This window comes from Mobula hypostoma, chromosome 4 (genome assembly GCF_963921235.1).
Source record: "Mobula hypostoma chromosome 4, sMobHyp1.1, whole genome shotgun sequence".
In the NCBI taxonomy this organism is placed as follows: Eukaryota; Metazoa; Chordata; class Chondrichthyes; order Myliobatiformes; family Myliobatidae; genus Mobula; species Mobula hypostoma.
This window is the reverse complement of record NC_086100.1, coordinates 187888827-187905102: the sequence shown is the minus strand read 5'-3', so window position 1 is coordinate 187905102 and position 16276 is coordinate 187888827. Positions and strand designations below refer to the sequence as shown.

The 16276-nt window shown below is 41.0% G+C and overlaps 1 protein-coding gene across 2 annotated transcripts in view; it reads right to left on the bottom strand.

Annotated features, from left to right (window-relative positions):
• Positions 1-16276, bottom strand: part of dnaaf9 (dynein axonemal assembly factor 9) — a 149866-nt gene that overhangs the window by 59728 nt on the left and 73862 nt on the right. For both annotated transcript variants that reach the window (XM_063047127.1, XM_063047128.1), the window contains 4 exons: positions 13772-13822; positions 11488-11575; positions 9096-9199; positions 6109-6255 (listed from right to left, as the gene is read on the bottom strand). In XM_063047127.1, coding sequence (XP_062903197.1) covers positions 6109-6255; positions 9096-9199; positions 11488-11575; positions 13772-13822 — 390 coding nt within the window. The remainder of the gene's footprint in view (positions 1-6108; positions 6256-9095; positions 9200-11487; positions 11576-13771; positions 13823-16276) is intronic.

Sequence of the window (16276 nt, the reverse complement as noted above, 5' to 3'; positions counted from 1 at the left end):
GTGACATTTCGGGCCGAGACCCTTCGTCAGGACTAACTGAAAGAAGAGATCTTACTATCTCTTCTTTCAGTTAGTCCTGACGAAGGGTCTCAGCCCGAAACGTCGACTGTACCTCTTCCTATAGATGCTGCCTGGCCTGCTGCGTTCACCAGCACTTGTGTGTGTTGCTTGAATTTTCAGCATCTGCAGCTTTCCTCGAGTTTGCGTTACCAAATTAAATAAATTCCTTCTCCCTGCACACGATCCACATCCATCCATTCCCCTGCAAAGTCATGTGCAGAAAACTTCTAGCCCAGATGGTACCTCTAGATATGCCCTCCGATCCTGTACAAATCAGCGGGGTGGGTGGGGAGGGGAGATATTTGCAGACATTTTTAACGTTTCTCTACTCCAATCTGTTGTTCCCACTTTCTTTAAGACTCCAATCATCTCAGTACTTACAACTACTGCCCAGTGCCTCCGACATTCACCATCATGAAATATTTCCAGTGGCCGGTCATGGCAGGTATTGATTGCACAACCTTCCAGACAACTTCAACACAACGCAATTTGCCTGCCACTTAAACATATCTATATGGACATCATTCCGCTAGCCCCATACTCATCTCTGGAGCATCTGGACAGCAAAGAGACCTATGTCAGGCTATTGTTTATTGACTACAGCTCTGCCTTCAATATTATAATTCCAGACAAACTCATCAACAAACTCTGGATCCTCAGTCAACAATTCCCTTTGTAACTGGATACTCTACTTCCAACAGTAAGGATAGGCAGCAACATCTCCACAATATTTGAAACACTGGTGCATCACAAGGTTTAATCTTCAGTCCCCTCTCTATTACTGTACACTCATGACTGTTTGGCCCGATTCTGTTCTAGCTTCATCTTCAAGTTGGCAGATAACACCTTCCAGGGCTGTATCTCACATAAAGGACAGTCAGAATATAGGAAGGAGATACACAGCTTAGTAATATGGTGTCATGACAATCGCCTTTCCCTTGAGACCATCAAAACAAAAGAGCCAGTCACAGAGTTCAGGGATTAAGCAGGAGGTGATACGCATGCTCCTGTCTACATCAACAGTGTCAATGTTGAGATGGTCGAGAGCTTCAAGTTTTAGGACTGAACCTAACCAATAGCCTGTCCAGTTCTAACCATATAGACACCATGGCCAAAAAAGCTCACCAAGAGGCGAAGAAAACTTGGCATGTCCCCTTTGACCATGACCTTTTTTTTAATTGATGCACAAAAAACATCCTACCCATTTTCCTAACAGCTTGATATAGCAACTGCTCTGCATATAACCACAAGAAATTGCAGAGAATACATTTCAGCATATTGTGGAAACCTGCCTCCCTCTATGGATTCTGTCTACACTTCTCGCTGCCTCAGTAAAGCAGCCAGCATAGTCAAAGCCCCCACCCACCCTGGACATTCTCTCTTTTCCCCTCTTCCATCAAGGACATGACATGAAAGCCTGGAAGTATTCACCACCATACTCATGACAGCTTCTACCTCACTGTTATCAGGCTACTGAATGGTTTCTTAGTATGACAAAGTGGACTCTCAACCTCACAATTTACTTTGTTGTGATCTTTCACCTTATTGTTTACTTGTGCAATACCCTTGTTCATATTTTTACTGTCATGCTGCATATATTTCTTTTTGGCAGTTCTGTAAGAGAAGCTTGTTTGGGTTATAGTTAAAGATAAGGGATGATGTGGAATGTGTGCCATCCAATTAGCAGGTAGTTTTCTTCGTGAGGGACAATAAGGTCAGGCTTGTTTGTTTGGTGTTCAGTGGGAGAGGAAGAGAGAAGACGCTGGGGAGAATTGGTCATATCATACTATCTGGTGGGAGACCCGTTTGTTTGTGATGGATTGCGAGCTGCATTCAGAAGGTGGTGTGGGCATACACGCTGACAGGGGCTCAGCTTGTGAGTGACAGAGAAGTTCAAGCAGAGCTCCAACTTGTGCACATTTGACTGCTTAATTAGAATGATCCCTTTTCTTTTTGTTTTCTTTCCTAACCCTTCAGTTAAGATTCATAAATATAATTCCTTTAATCGTATGCAGTGTACTGTCTGTTATTCCGTGGCACCAATTTGTAACAGGGTAGCAAATTACGCAGCACCCACATAAACTGGGGTTCGGGGTCTCACTAGTTTGGCAGGGCTGGAGATTGTCTTCCCTAGACTTACACAACCAAGGAAACCAGGGTGCTTCATTGTGGAAGTATCATTTGGGAAAGATTTCGTTAGATGCTGTGTGATTGCACTGAGCATTGATCCAGTGGACAGTGCTTTTAAATGCGTTTTTAACTATTGCTCAGTAAAGTGATGACGATATGTGGTTATGGATGTTACAGGGGTAGAGTGGAGGTTTGTTAAAATGGCAGGCTAAGCCTTCGTTTTAGTTCAGACTAGTGCTGACATAATGGCAGTAAAACTGCCTAGACTATAAGGGCCCCAGAAGAGGTGGGGGCCGTGGGCTGTCCATATTTTCTGGGAGGAAGAAAGCAGGCCGAATTGCAAGCAGCCTCCCGTAGCTGGGGGCAGAGACTTCAAAGACAGGTTGCTCTCATTTCTGTGGATCGAAGGGAAGGAGTGGTCTGATTTGAAACATCCAATGAGTGCCCTAGTGAAGAGCGAGACTTCTGAGCTGGTATCAGCTGTTACCTCCCTGGCAAATAAATGGCCCAGTGCCCAGGCAGAGGATCCTAGCTATCAAAAGCCGAGAATGGTCTCTGGGGTAAAGCCCACCCCCGAAGGGGAAGAGGAGTACGAGACTTTGGTGGAATAGACCACTCAGATGTTAGATGAGTGGCAGTGCTCTGATGACATAAAAAGACAACAATTGGTTGAGAGTTTTCGAGAGGCCGGGCTGCTGATGCAGTGACAGCTGTAAAGACACAGAACCCCTTTGCTACCTCTGCAGCCTACATGCAAGTGCTAGAAAAGTGGACCAAACTCATGCTCAGAACCTTGGAGATCAGCAAAAAGAGCAAGTGCAGTCAACATACTGGACATCTGGTTCACTGTTACAGTACACAAAATTAAGCTACAAGGTACTCGCCTTGTTATCTGATGTTTGGGCACGAGGCGAGGTTGTGCATCAACCTTTAATTTTGGACTTGTGAGGAAGATCTACAACCAAAGATTTATTTGTCCAAAGAGTATGTGTCAGATATGAGAAGGGAGCTGAAAAAGGCTTATGAATTAGCTAGGGTTGCAATGCCAAGCAGAATCAAGGAAACTAGAAGATGTATGATCAAAAGGTTAGGTTTCCCTACTCATGCCTAGACACCGAGCCCTCAAAGAATTTGTTGCTACCTGGGAAGCATAAATTGGCTGACCGCCGGGCGGCTACGCCCCATGTAGTGGAAAATCTACAAGAGTTCTGGATGAAAGCAGAGGATGGGAACAGGCCTGTCAAGGTTCTCCATCGGAACCACCTTCTACCTCTGGGAAAAGAGGTGTGTTTTGATCCAGAGCCTAACCTGGACCCTACATCGAGTTAGAGGACTCTGCAGCAACATGGAGAGACTGAAGGACCAGCAGCAGGAAAGATTAGACCGGCCCCCACCCCTGAATGGGATATGGACTTGGAGGATGATGATATGGGAGGGTGGAGTATGCTGCCTTTTGCAAACTCCCCTCTAATTAAGGAAGAGATTCGCAACTCTTCTCACACTGAGGCAGATGATATCAGGGGGACTACGCGTGGACAGGCAGGTTGGCAGCTGGACCACAAAGGGCGGCTGGGCTCTAAGGTAACTGGGAATGAAGCTGAGCTCAGCCAAGTGGCAGAGGGACTTGCGTTGCCAGAAGTCACGAGTAATAGACGGGGAAAGGCCTCGCCATGTAAACCAGAAGTATCCCAAGTAGTGTGTGAAACTGAAGACGAAGATGGTGGGATACGGAGGTCTCAAAGAGTCAGAAGACCCCCTGATAGGCTAGCCTATGCAGCAACTGGGGGAACAGAGGGTTGCAACTATCCACCACCTGAGATATATCACCACCATTTACAAATGGATTAGAGGTTCTGACATCGCAAAATTCCTTTGAAAAGTGTTTATAATGATGGAATGACAAATTATTTCCAAGTCATAAGGACATGACTATTTTGTGGTGGTGGGGGTGGGGAAGTGTAATGCCCTGGTTCATATTTTACTGTTATGCTATATGTATTTCATTTTGGCAGTTCTGTAAGAGCAGCTTGTATGCGTTACTGTTGAAGATAAGAGATGATGTGGAATGTGTGCCATCCAATTAGCAGAAGGATTTCTTAGCGAGGGACAGTAAAGTTGGGCTTGTTTTTTTTTGTGTTTGGCGGGAGAGGAAGAGAAAAGACGCTGGGGAGAACCAGTCACGTCATGCTATCCGGTGGGAGACCCATTTGTTTGTGATGGATTGCGAGCGGCATTCGGAAGGTGGTGTGGGCGTGCACGCTGACGGGGGCCCAGCTCATGAGTGACAGAGAAGTCCAAGATAAGCTCCAACTTGGGCACATTTGACGGTTTAATTAGAATGGGCCCTTTTCTTTCTGTTATTCTTTACTAACCCTTTAGTTAAGATTCATAAATATAATTCCTTCAACTGTATGCAGTGTACTGGCTGTTATTTTGTGGCACCAACTTGTAACAGGGTAGCAAATTACACAGCATCCACACAAAATGGGGGTTCGGGGTGGGAGAGCACCTCAATCTCATCAGTTTGGTAGGGCCCTCGTCTTACGCAGCCAAGGAAACCAAGATGTTTCACTTGTATTGCATTTTCTGTAGCTGTTACAGTTTATTTTGCAATCTGTTATTGGTTTACCTCAATGCACTGTGTAATTTGATCTGTGTGAACAGTATGCAAGACAAGCTTTTCACTGCATCTCGGTAAATGTATTTATAAGAAACCAATTCCTCTTAAACTCGACTATTATATCTGTTTCCACCACCAGCAGGTGCATTCAAAACACCTATTGCTCTCTGCATAACAAAAATGGCCACACAGATCCTCTTTAAGCTCTTCCCTTTTACCTTAAACCTCTAATGCTTGCCATTAATATTCTGGGAAAAGGAATGTGACTGTCTACCTAATTTATGCCTCTCAATTTTATAAACTTTAAGCAGGTCCTAACTTAACCTCCAACACTCCAGAGAAAACCATCTAAGTTTATTCAACATTTCCATATCACTATTATCCTCTAAATCCATGCTGCATCCAGGTAAACCTCTTCCACATGCTTTCCAAAACCTTGTTGTGATGGAGATATTTGAGTTCCTGAGATCCCGAAAGCATTGCCATTTGATACTTAACTCCTGTTAGGATCACACTTAGCAGCAAGGTCAAGGGGAAGCTTCCAGACAAGGAGCGATCCAACCAGGACCTCGATGTGGAACTGGCGGAAGATGGTGACATATCACAACAGTACAGAAGGCAGAGGAAGGCTGCAGCAGTGAAAGGTCCCTAATCATCTTGTACTCCATGCCACTGAAACCTGACCCTGCTAAGTCAAGGACCGTGTGGCGGCCGCACCAATCGTGTGTTGGGAGAGCTACGACAGAAGAGGCGGCACACAGGTCCAGGAGCGAAGTTTAAAAGAGAGAGCATCGCGGGAACTCGGCTATAACCGGCACACCAATCGTGTGTTGGAAAGCAGGGAAGGTTCTGGCATAAAAGGGAAACACTGCCTAGCGTAGCAATCATCAATATTTCATGTCCATCCCTATCTTTGCAGTTTGTTTTTAAAAAATGGGAAAAAGACACTTTATACACGCACGCCAACAAATCTGGTTTCTTTTATATCACCAAGTTTAATCACTCCAACAACAGCAACCATGCTCTCAGCTACTAAAGCCCTTAAATCTCTTGAAATCCCTTCCTAATCCTTTTGCTTCTTTGTAAACAGATCTTATTAATTATCTCTTTTACCAAGTCTTCTATGATCTGCCCCAAAAGCTCCTTGTATGGCTCAGCATTGATATTATTCTGTCCAATAGAAATGCAATGCAATTCAGAATTTTTAAAGTAAAATATATGAAAATTATACCAAATGTTTATCAAAGCACAATGATGACAGAACAGGAAACTATTTACCTTCAAAAGCATGGACTTACCTGGGAGTAAAAGGATTTATAAAGTTTCGAGCCTGGCATAAGTGCAAACATTAGGCAATTTGAGGCTGTGTGTAAATGAATGGGCAGATGGGGAAGCAACGATTTCTTGTATTCAATGATAAGGATAGCAACCACACCTGGAGAATTCTGAGGCACAAAAAAATTCATGTTAAACTCATTTTTAAAACTTTCCTAAGGCAGAACTTTGATTTGTTTCACTGAGTTTATCAAAAGAGGAAGAATGAAATACAGAACAGTCAATGAAAGTATTAAAATAAAAACTCAGCAGGGAGAAAACAGTTACAGCATTTTCCTAACTCTTTTATTAAATATATTCTATTTGTCATTGATTAGAAGTTATGGCGTACTATCTGTTTACTAGTTTGATTTGCTGATGGCAAAAGTGAGGAAATAATATCCATTTAGTCAAGTGTTTTGGGAAGCTGTAAAGTGAATTCCAAAAGAGAAACAGAACACACGTACACTTCCAAATCATACATTCAGCACATGCAACTGAGAATTGACAACACATGACTCTCATCCAAAATTCACAATGTTTTGATATGGTTTTTTACCCTCACGATCGTCTCCTATCACTAGTGCCCTGTCTGAATGCACCCTTCCCCTCTCAATCTCAGAGCCAGCTGTACTGCCAGAGACCCGATTTCAGCGGCACTGCTAACCACTGAAAGAATATCCCCATCAACGGTATCCAAAAGGGTACTCCTGTTGTGAGGGGAATAGCTACAGGAAACCCAGCACTGACTACTCCCGCAAACACGAGGAAATTTGCAGATGCTGGAATTTCAAGCAACACACATAAAAGTTGCTGGTGAACGCAGCAGGGCAGGCAGCATCTCCAGGAAGAGGTACAGTCGACGTTTTGGGCCAAGACCCTTCGTCAGGACTAACTGAAAGAAGAGCTAGTAAGAGATTTGAAAGTGGGAGGGGGAGGGGGGATCCAAAATGATGGGAGAAGACAGGAGGGGGAGGCTTGGAGCCAAGAGCTGGACAGTTGATTGGCAAAAGGGATATGAGAGGATCATGGAACAGGAGGCCTCGGGAGAAAGAAAAGGGGGAGGCGGGGAAAAAGCCCAGAGTATGGGCAAGGGGTATAGTGAGGGGGACAGAGGGAGAAAAAGGAGAGAGAGAAAAAGAATGTGTATATAAATAAAGAACGGATGGGGTACGAGGGGGAGGTGGGGCATTAGCAGAAGTATATAAATAAAGAACGAATGAGGTACGAGGGGGAAGCCTTCTACATATTGGCGAGACCCGACGCAGACTGGGAGATCGTTTCGCTGAACACCTACGCTCTGGCTGCCAGTAAAAGCAGGATCTCCCAGTGGCCACACATTTTAATTCCACATCCCATTCCCATATGTCTATCCACGGCCTCCTCTACTATAAAGATGAAGCCACACTCAGGTTGGAGGAACAACACCTTATATTCCGTCTGGGTAGCCTCCAACCTGATGGCATGAACATTGACTTCTCTAACTTCCGCTAATGCCCCACTTCCCCCTCATACCCCATCCGTTATTTATTTATATACACACATTCTTTTTCTCTCTCTCCTTTTTCTCCCTCTGTCCCCCTCACTATACCCCTTGCCCATCCTCTGGACTGCTGCGTTCACCAACAACTTTTATGTGTGTTGACTGACTACTCATCTACTTTTCCTAGTGGCCAGCCATCTATCTGAAGCCTTAGGAAAGACAACCTCAGTGAAAGTCTTGCCCAGGTCCTTCCTGGTTTTAGAGGTTCTAGGTTTGAAAGGTACTATCAAACCAGAAACCAACACTCCTGTTCATAGAAAATGGGAAGGAGAAAACAGGAAACTAAATAACCTTAACCTGTAAACAGATGACAGAAAACTACTGGTAATCATTATTATGGAAATGGAACATGGCACTCTACGAGTAAGAGTGTATTTCGATTACACAGAGTCAGTATAATACAGCATGGAGACAGGCCCTTCACTCCATCACTTTCATAGGTTGTGGGAACAGTTCAGTCCATCACAACCTACACACTCTCTTTCAAAGACTCTACATCTCATATTCTTGATATTTATTGCTTATTTATTATTATATTTTATTCTTTTTTGTATTTGCAGTTTGTTGTTTTTTTTTGCATATTAGTTTGTCTGTCCTGTTGGGTGCAGTCTTTCATTTATTCTACATAGAAACATGGGAAACCTACAGCACAATACAGGTCCTTCGGCCAACATAGCTGCGCCAAACATGTCTTCACCTTTGAAATTACCTAGGGTTACCCATAGCCCTCTATTTTTCTAAGCTCCGTGTACCTATCCAGGAGTCTCTTAAAAGACCCCATCGTATCCGCATTATTCTATTGTGATTCTACTGTGATTGCCCGGAATAAAATGAATCTCAGGGTTGTATATGATGACATATATGTACTTTGAATTTCAGCCCAACTGGTTCACGCCAACAACAGCATCCTCTGCTGGACCCAATTACCCCCATTCAGCCCCTCCCATTCACGTACCTATCTAAATGTCTCTTAAATGTTGTAATTATACCCATCTTCACCACTTCCTCTGCTCATTCCTGGTACTCACTGCACTGCATGAAGAAATTGCCCCCGCAGTTATCTTTTAAATCTCTCCTCCCTTATCTTGTATCTGTGCCCTCTAGTTTTGGACTCTGCAAACCTGGAAAAAGACTATAACTGTCCACCCTATCCATATTCCTCACAACTTTATAAATTTCTATGAAGTGAAAGCTCATTCTTCTACGCTCCAAGGAATAAAGATCCAGAATTGCCAATCACTCCATATTACTCAGGCCCTTTAGTCCACATAGCATCCTCTCTTGCACCCTCTCCAGCTTTCTGATAACCGTACACCATATTCCAGGAGTCATTCTTGTAAATCTAATCAGCCACTGGGAGTAGATTATGCTGGTAACCTATGTTCAACCCACACTTTTTCAGGGGTAAGGGTTAAAGATGGCTCTTACCCCATCATAATACTTCAACGCAGCCACATGATTCTTTGAAATTGTCATGCTTCCAGAGCGAGGATGAATAAATAAGATGCCTTCAGAAAAGATGAACAGTTTACCTAAAATTAAGAAACATGTAAATTATTGAAATGGTCTTATAATTCCATGATCTTAGAAGTCTTCAGCTACTCAATTACAAACCCCATTTCCAGAAAAGTTGGGATATTTTTCAAAATACAATAAAAACAAAATTCTGTGATATGTTAATTCACGTGAACCTTTATTTAACTGACAAAAGTGCAAAGAAAAGATTTTCAATAGTTTTACTGACCAACTTAATTGTATTTTGCAAATATACAGAAATTCAGAATTTGATGGCTGTAACACACTCAACAAAAGTTGGGACAGAGTTAAAATAAGACTGAAAAGTGCACAGAATATTCAAGTAACACCCGTTTGGAAGACTCCACATTAAGCAGGCTAATTGGTAGCAGGTGAGGTATCATGACTGGGTATAAAAGTAGTGTCCATCAAAGGCTCAGTCTTTGCAAGCAAGGATGGGTCATGGCTCACCCCTTTGTGCCAAAATTCGTGAGAGAATTGTTAATCAGTTCAAAAGGAACATTTCTCAACGCAAGATCGGGAGTACTTTGGAAAACCATTGTCACTCAACACAGTCCCTCAGTGCATCCAGAAATGCAACTTGAAACTGTATTATGCAAGGAGGAAGCCATACATCAACTCTATGCAGAAAGGCCAGCGAGTTCTCTGGGCCCGAGCTCATCTCAGATGGACTGAAAGACTGTGGAAACGTGTGCTGTGGTCAGATGAGTCCACATGTCAGCTAGTTTTTGGAAAAAACGGGCGTCGAGTTCTCTGTGCCAAAAGTGAAAACGACCATCCAGATTCTTATTAGTGAAAGGTGCAAAAGCCAGCATCTGTGATGGTATGGGGGTGCATCAGTGCCCACGGCATGGGTGAGTTGCATGTATGTGAAGTTACCATTGACTCTGAGGCGTATATTAGGATTTTAGAGACATATGTTGCCATCAAGGTGACGTCTCTTCCCGGGACGTCCATGCTTATTTCAGCAGGACAATGCCAGACCACATTCTGCACGGGCTACAACAGCGTGGCTTTGTAGACACAGAGTGCGTGTGCTTGACTGGCCTGCTGCCAGTCCAGATCTATCTCCTATTGAAAATGTATGGCACATCATGAAGAGGAGAATCAGACAACGGAGACCACAGACTGTTGAGCAGCTGAAGTCTTATATCAAGCAAGAATGGACAAAATTTCCAATTGCAAATCTACTACAATTAGTATCCTCAGTTCCAAAACGATTAAAAAGTGTTATTAAGAGGAAAGGTGATGTAACACAATGGTAACCATGCCTCTGTCCCAACTTTTGTTGAGTGTGTTGCAGCTATCAAATTCTAAATTTGTGTATATTTACAAAATACAATTAAGTTGGTCAGTAAAACTATTGAAAATCTTTTCTTTGTACTTTTGCCAGTTAAATAAAGGTTCACGTGAATTAACATATCACAGATTTTTGTTTGTATTGCATTTTGGAAAATATCCCAACTTTTCTGGAATTGGGGTTTGTACTTCTCAGCAAGTGTTATCAAACATTTTACATCAAACTGTGTCAACATTCAAAGGTTTAGCTGATGTCTTAAATGTGGGGAAGAAGAGAGAACAAACAAAGCAGCTTTGGGACAAAAACCTTGAAATTATGGCTTTAGCATCCAAAGACACGTTCATCAATGAACCATAGCAAAGAAAACCATACATCCACAAAAAGCTAAATTTAAAGAACTGGAAAAGACGTAGATTTCAAAAGGGTGAGGCAGTAGCGGGAATAGGGTATAGTTGGAATGGAAGCCAAAATGCATCACCACGTATTAGGTTAGTAGGTGAATCAATGGTGAGAGTTAAAATGAAGCGGCAGCATCTTCTACAAACTAAAATTTATAGAAGCAAGAATGACAGATATGTGAAAAATAAATCAATCAAAAAATATTATTTGGTAAGCATCATTTCCCTCTTTATGGGTGGGTTCATACAGAACTATACAGGTCTGCTTATGGAGGTAAAGTTGATTAGGAATGGTGAATATGGATGAAAATTAAAAGCATCCTCTTCACATGTCTATATTGTTCAACCTATTCACATTCAATGTAGATATCCAAATATTCATGCTTTTTAGGAAAAATGACTGAATAATATTCACAGAAAATCTCTCACTATTCACACTTTACACCTTTTATTGCTAATTCTGTTACTTATAATAATGCAGATTGAGCCCAGTTGGTCAACTAGGTCCACAAAGACACACAGGGTTGTAATCCCATTACTTTCCAACATCTCTAGAACTTTGTTTTAGACAAATTAATTATGTTACCTTCTTCTGGTCTAGCAACTGGACTGCCAGAATAAAGATAAGCAGAGTCTCCTCCTAAGAGCAAGGCACCCAATAAATGTTTTTCTAGCTGAAAATAAAGAAAAATTATTTTAAAAGTATACCATTATCCAAGGTTCCAGATCTCTGATTAAAAAATTGCTCTTTTATAATGCCCAGTTTGATCTTATACTCCATACAAGCACAAATTACATGGCAAATATTCAAATCATTTTGCAAGGCACATACCATACCTGTATTAGAAGATTACAATACCCGGATAATTCCCTTCAAATCTACATTCTATAAATAACAAACAGACTTTCTTGTTCAGGAATTAGTTAAGTGAATCTCCTTTGCCCTGACTCAGGGAACAAAACTATTCACTATACTCTAGATTTGGTAGCACCAGAACTCCTCTATTTTTAATTTCTAACCTCTGCAATAAAGGCCTTTCAAACACTATTGCTGTAAGAGCACCACAATGCAGGATACCTTTGTAACTGCCCATTATTGATCTAAAGATCAAAAGATCATTCTGCTTTAATATATTCTGCATTCTGTACAATGCTTTAAAAAAAAATAGCATGTATATGAAAAATCACTTCCCAAACGAAAGAGGTCCACCATAATTTGTCACTTCAACACATACCAATTTCCAGCAAAGTATTGGTACAAGAGCAACAGGTTTAAGCTGAATATAGAGGCGGCACAAAAATGGAGCTAGAAGAGCTGTTATCTCACATCTGCTTCAATCGTGACCTCCATTACTGTCTACATGGGATTTGTCTGGTTTCCCGCCACATCCCAAAACATGTGGATGGGTAGATTAACTAACTGCTATAAACTGCCCCTGACGTCTAGATGTGTGGCAGAACTTAAGGCAAAGGTAGGATTAGTTTGAAAATGGATGTTTGATGGTCTGTTGAAGAGTCTGTTTCTTTGCTGGATCTTTTTACGGTATGTCTTTATTAGAACACAGAACATTACAACACAGTACAGGCCCCTCGGCCTACAACATTGTGCCGACCTTTACCTACTCAAGATCAATCTACCCTTCCCTCCTGCATAGCTCTCCAATTTTCTATCATTCATGTGCTTACCTAAGTTTCTTAAATGTCCCCAATGTATCTACTTCGATCAATAACCCCGGCAGCATGTTCCACGCATCCACCTGTGTGTAAAAAAACTAAATTCTGACATTCCCCCTTATACTCTCCTCCAATAGTGAAATTATGACCCCTTTCATTCACTATTTCTGTCCTGGTAAAAGGTGCCTGGCTATCCATTCAATCTACACCTCTATCAAGTCATTTCTCATCCTCCCTGTACAGCTACTTTTGATTTTGGTGCAGGTGAAGCATCCAACACAAAAACACAAGCTTGAAAAAATGAGAACAAGAAATGAAAACATTTTCAGAAACAATGAGAAAAAAGGGACAAATAAAATCGGATATAATTTATTAGTTGTGCAGATTCTTGTATTAGTACAAGATGTGTTTGAAGAAATGCTCCATTTCCAATCATATTTCACATGATTCAGGTAGCACAATTAAAAAGTTCTGTTATGCATAAACCAGTACTGACTACATTTCATGATCAATTTTAAAAAGTTTTGTTTTATTAACCATACATAAAGCAACAGATTTTCAGGGACTTCAGTGTTCAAAATGTTCTCAAATGTCTACAAAGGAAACTTTTTGAAGGAATGTGATGGGGCAAATTTATTTAGAGCAGAATGTAGGTTATGGAACTGCTGACTGAATGTTTTTAGGTAAACACTAAATTTGGAAGAAGGATTTTGCCCAATTCAACTGATAAACAAAAACAGAAAATAACCAGTAAGATAAAAAACTCAAATTTCAGCAAAATATGGAAATAGATAAATAACATTGTATTGTCAAAGCCATGTTAAAAAACAGTTATAGAATTTGAATGCACAAGATTCTAAAATCCAATTGTAAAATTGGAAACTACTTTTTATTTTTCTTAAATTTAGATCCATTGTTTAACTCATAGTGGCCACTAAACAGGCATTAATGAAAATTAAAGTCTGAATGTTCTGTAGTGAAGCATATCCAAGAATCTACTATCAAAAAGTAGATCTGATTATTTGACCACAAAATGGAGATACAACATTGCAAGGGAATCTTTCCATTATTCCTACCACTGTTCACAATTAAAATCTGCAATATCCATGTTATTGTGGCAAACCTAACTTTCTATTTAGAAAAAAGAATTCAGTTTATAACTCAGCACTGGAAACAAAGGCAAAGATGTACAGTACCTTTAGTATCTGCTGTGCTTCTTCTGACAGTTTCACCTCAGCATCTTCAACCTTACAAAGACAGACAATTTTGGTTGTGAATAACTTCTCAGAAATCCCAGTTTATCAAAATTAAATTATTAATTATATAATTAATTATCTCCACATTCAATACATCATTCTCTGAAACTTCCACCATTTCTCAAGGGATCCTACCACCAAACACATTTTTACCTTTCACCCAACTCGCCACTTTCCACAGGGATCATTCCCTCCTTGATTCCCTTGTCCATTCATCCCTCCCAGCACTCATCTCTACAAGCGGCCAAAAAAGTGCTGCACCTGCCCATGCAGCCTCCTCTACATAGGTGAGACCCATCGTAAACTGGGCGACCGCTACATCAAGTACCTACACTCCATCCACTAACTAAAAGCTGAACTTCCTTGTGGCCATTCCGATTCACATCCCTGTTCTGACTCATCAGCCCATGGCCTCCTCTGGTACCAAGATGAGGTCACCCTCAGGATGGAGGAGTAACACCTTATATTCTGCCTGGGTAGCCTCCAACCTGATGGCATGAATATCGATTTCTCCTTCTGGCAAAAAAAAAATAATTCCCCTCCCTCTCTATTCTCTATTCCATACTTCTGATCTTTTACCTCTTCTCATCTGACTATCAATTCCCCCTGGGTCCCCTCCTCCTTCCCTTTCTCCTATGATCTACTTTCTGCTCCTATCAGATTCCTTTTTCTCCAGCTCTTCACCTTTCCCACCACTTGGCTTTACCCATCACATTCCAGCTAGCCTCCTTCCCCTCTCCCACCTTTTTATTCTGACATCTTCCCCCTTCCTTCTCAATCCTGAAGAAGGATCTCAGCCCGTAACATCGACTGTTTGTTCATTTCTAGAGATGCTGCCAGACCAGCTGAGTTCCTCCAGTATTTTGTGTGTATTGTACTGGACTTCCAGCATCCCGTGCTTATCAAAATTAAAGAAGCTTTGATTATGATAGAATTCCAAAATCATTTTTAGCTTCTATCAATGAGCCATTTTGGAGTGTACTTTTTACTTTAAAAGCTAAATATTATTTACATTCCCTTCTTGCTTTTTAACTGTTTTTAATGGAGGTCGGGTTTGAGGACGTGATTGTTTTAAGTTGTTTAAGTCTACTTGATACCTAGTTAGCCCATTGCTTTACTTTGCTTTTTAGATTAGTTGCACGGTGGTTTTTTTGGGTTTTTTTTTAGGTTTTTTCTTCTCTTTATTGATATGTATGGAAAATTAGTATACTATTATATTATCTTGTTATTTTATATCTAAACTGCACTGTTTGTACTAACTTTTTTTGTGTATTAATATCGCTTGTAAATTTATATTGCAACAGTGTATTAGTGTCTACATGGTTTACCTTTTGTGTACTAATTCAATAAAAAGATTTAAAAATAAAGTAAAAGCTAAATATTATAAAAGTAACACAGCAGAAAAGCAAAGTGTTCAGTAAGGATTCAGTAAGATTAGCTCTTGCCATAGGACATGAACGAATTAAAAGAAATCTCAGATAAATATCATGGAGGTCACCTATCAGCATTTGGGCTCAAAGAAGAAAAAAAATACACAATTACTGGTTTGGAGGAAGCAGAAGGATCTGAATAGGTAGGTACCCCATAACTCAGTTATACAAAGTACAATAGGACTAAAGCCATCTTTTATTCTTTGGAACATAGGCTACTGGGTAAAGGAATCAGAGGGGAGTTAATGGAATGGAAGTGATTGCATTTCTAAAAGTTAGAACAGATTTGATGTGCTGAATGGCTTCCTCCTCTATCATATGGAAGTATAACTATGTGTACCTTATCTCCCTACCCTCCCACCTTCAAGGATCCAAGGACATGCCCCAGTACTTCCTTAGAGTGTACCATTCATTGTATATATAGAATAGTACAGCACATTACAGGCCTATATCCTAGATATATCAGTACTCAGAACATACAAGGCAGAGTTAGTAAGTTTGTAGATGACACTAATATAGGTGGTATTACAGACAGCGAAGAAAGTTATCAGGAATTACAGCGGGATCTTGATCAGCCAGGTAAGTGAGCTTAAAAAAAAATGGTAAATGCAGATTCAGATAGTAAATGGTAATTCCAGTCAGTGTGACATGTCACAATTTTGAGAAGTCAACCAAGGGTAGAACTTTCACAATGATTATCAGACCCTGTCAAATGTAGAGCAGGAGGACCTGAGAGTATAAGCACGTAGTTCCCTGAAGATGCTGTCACATGTAAACAGTAGCAAATAAGCCATCCAGCATGGTGGCCTTCATCAGTCAGGGCAATGAGTTTTGAAACTGGGGTATTATGTTGCAGTAGTGCAAGACATTGGTGAGGCCACATGCAGAAAAGATGTACTATAATGTTTCTAGGGCACGTAAAACTGGCTATAAGGAGATTTTGGACAGCCTGGTACTTATTTCCTTGGTGTTTAAGAGACTGAAGGCTGATCTTAAAAGAAGTGTATAAAATCAT